The 1,265-nt window shown below is 50.9% G+C and overlaps 1 protein-coding gene across 1 annotated transcript in view; it reads right to left on the reverse strand.

The window, feature by feature from the left end:
• Nucleotides 1–346: 346 nt before the first annotated feature.
• Nucleotides 347–1,265, reverse strand: part of LOC115190478 (protocadherin Fat 3-like) — a gene marked incomplete at its 5' end in the record, with an annotated part of 23,100 nt that continues 22,181 nt past the window's right edge. The window contains 2 exons of the mRNA XM_029748765.1: nucleotides 347–563; nucleotides 1,132–1,265. The exon at nucleotides 1,132–1,265 is cut by the window's right edge and continues 147 nt beyond it. Of these exons, the coding sequence (XP_029604625.1) occupies nucleotides 347–563; nucleotides 1,132–1,265 (351 nt within the window). The remainder of the gene's footprint in view (nucleotides 564–1,131) is intronic.

Genomic DNA, 1,265 nt, shown 5'->3' on the forward strand with positions numbered 1-1,265 from the left:
GTACTAACCCCTGGTACTAACCCCTGGTACTAACCCCTGGTATTAACCCCTGGTATTAACCCTAACCCCTGGTACTAACCCCTGGTACTAACCCCTGGTATTAACCCCTGGTATTAACCCTAACCCCTGGTACTAACCCCTGGTACTAACCCCTGGTACTAACCCCTGGTACTAACCCCTGGTATTAACCCCTGGTATTAACCCTAACCCCTGGTACTAACCCCTGGTACTAACCCCTGGTATTAACCCCTAAGTGCCTTGCTCAAGGGCTGATTGGCAGATCCGGCGACCCCCTTTTCATCTCCCTACTTTTTGTTTAATGTTACTGAGATCCCAGCAGCTGGGTTCAAGGGTCAAGGGTCAGGGAGGGGAATCTCAGGGATGACGCACAAACCTGCTTGATATTATTAAGATGTAGGCTCAGCAGGTCTTCAGGGGTCAGCGAGGAAAACCTCAGGGTGATGGCGCTACGGAGGAGATCCTCAGTCACCTGTTCAACCACGACCGTTACAACCATCGGGACAGAGTAACGGCCGTCACTCACCGTGGCGTTAAACTGATACCTGGGGAGAGAGACCAACACACAGCTCAGAGAGTGTGTGTGTGTGTGTCTGTGTGTGTGTGTGTGTCTGTGTATGTGTGTATCTGTCTGTGTGTGTGTGTCTGTGTGTGTGTGTGTGTGTGTGTGTGTGTGTGTGTGTCTGTGTGTGTGTGTGTGTGTGTGTGTGTGTGTATCTGTCTGTGTGTGTGTGTGTGTGTCTGTGTGTGTGTGTGTGTGTCTGTGTGTGTGTGTGTGCATCTGTCTGTGTGTGTGTGTGCATCTGTCTGTGTGTGTGTGTGTGTGCGCGCGCGTGTGTGTGTGTGTGTGTGTGTGTCTGTGTGTGTGTGTGTGTGTGTGTGTGTGTGTGTGTGTGTGTGTGTGTGTGTGTGTGTGTGTGTGTGTGTACCACAGGAGGCTGGTGGAACCATAATTAGGAGAATGGGCTCGTGGTAATGACTGAATCAGAACTAGTGGAACGGTAATAAATACATCAAATACATGGTTTCCAGGTGTTTAATGCCATTCCATATACTCCGTTCCGGCCTTTATTATGAGCCGTTCTTTCCTAAGCAACTTCCACTGGTGTGTACCTGCCAGGCTCCAGTCCAGCCACGGCCACTACACTGCCGTCCTGCCTGTTGATCTTGAATGGATTCCGCTGCTGCAAAGGCCTCTGGGTAAAGGACAACACGTCTGTGACGTCACGGTCGGATGCGTATATCCG

Source organism: Salmo trutta, unplaced genomic scaffold, assembly GCF_901001165.1.
Source record: "Salmo trutta unplaced genomic scaffold, fSalTru1.1, whole genome shotgun sequence".
NCBI classification, from domain to species: domain Eukaryota; kingdom Metazoa; phylum Chordata; class Actinopteri; order Salmoniformes; family Salmonidae; genus Salmo; species Salmo trutta.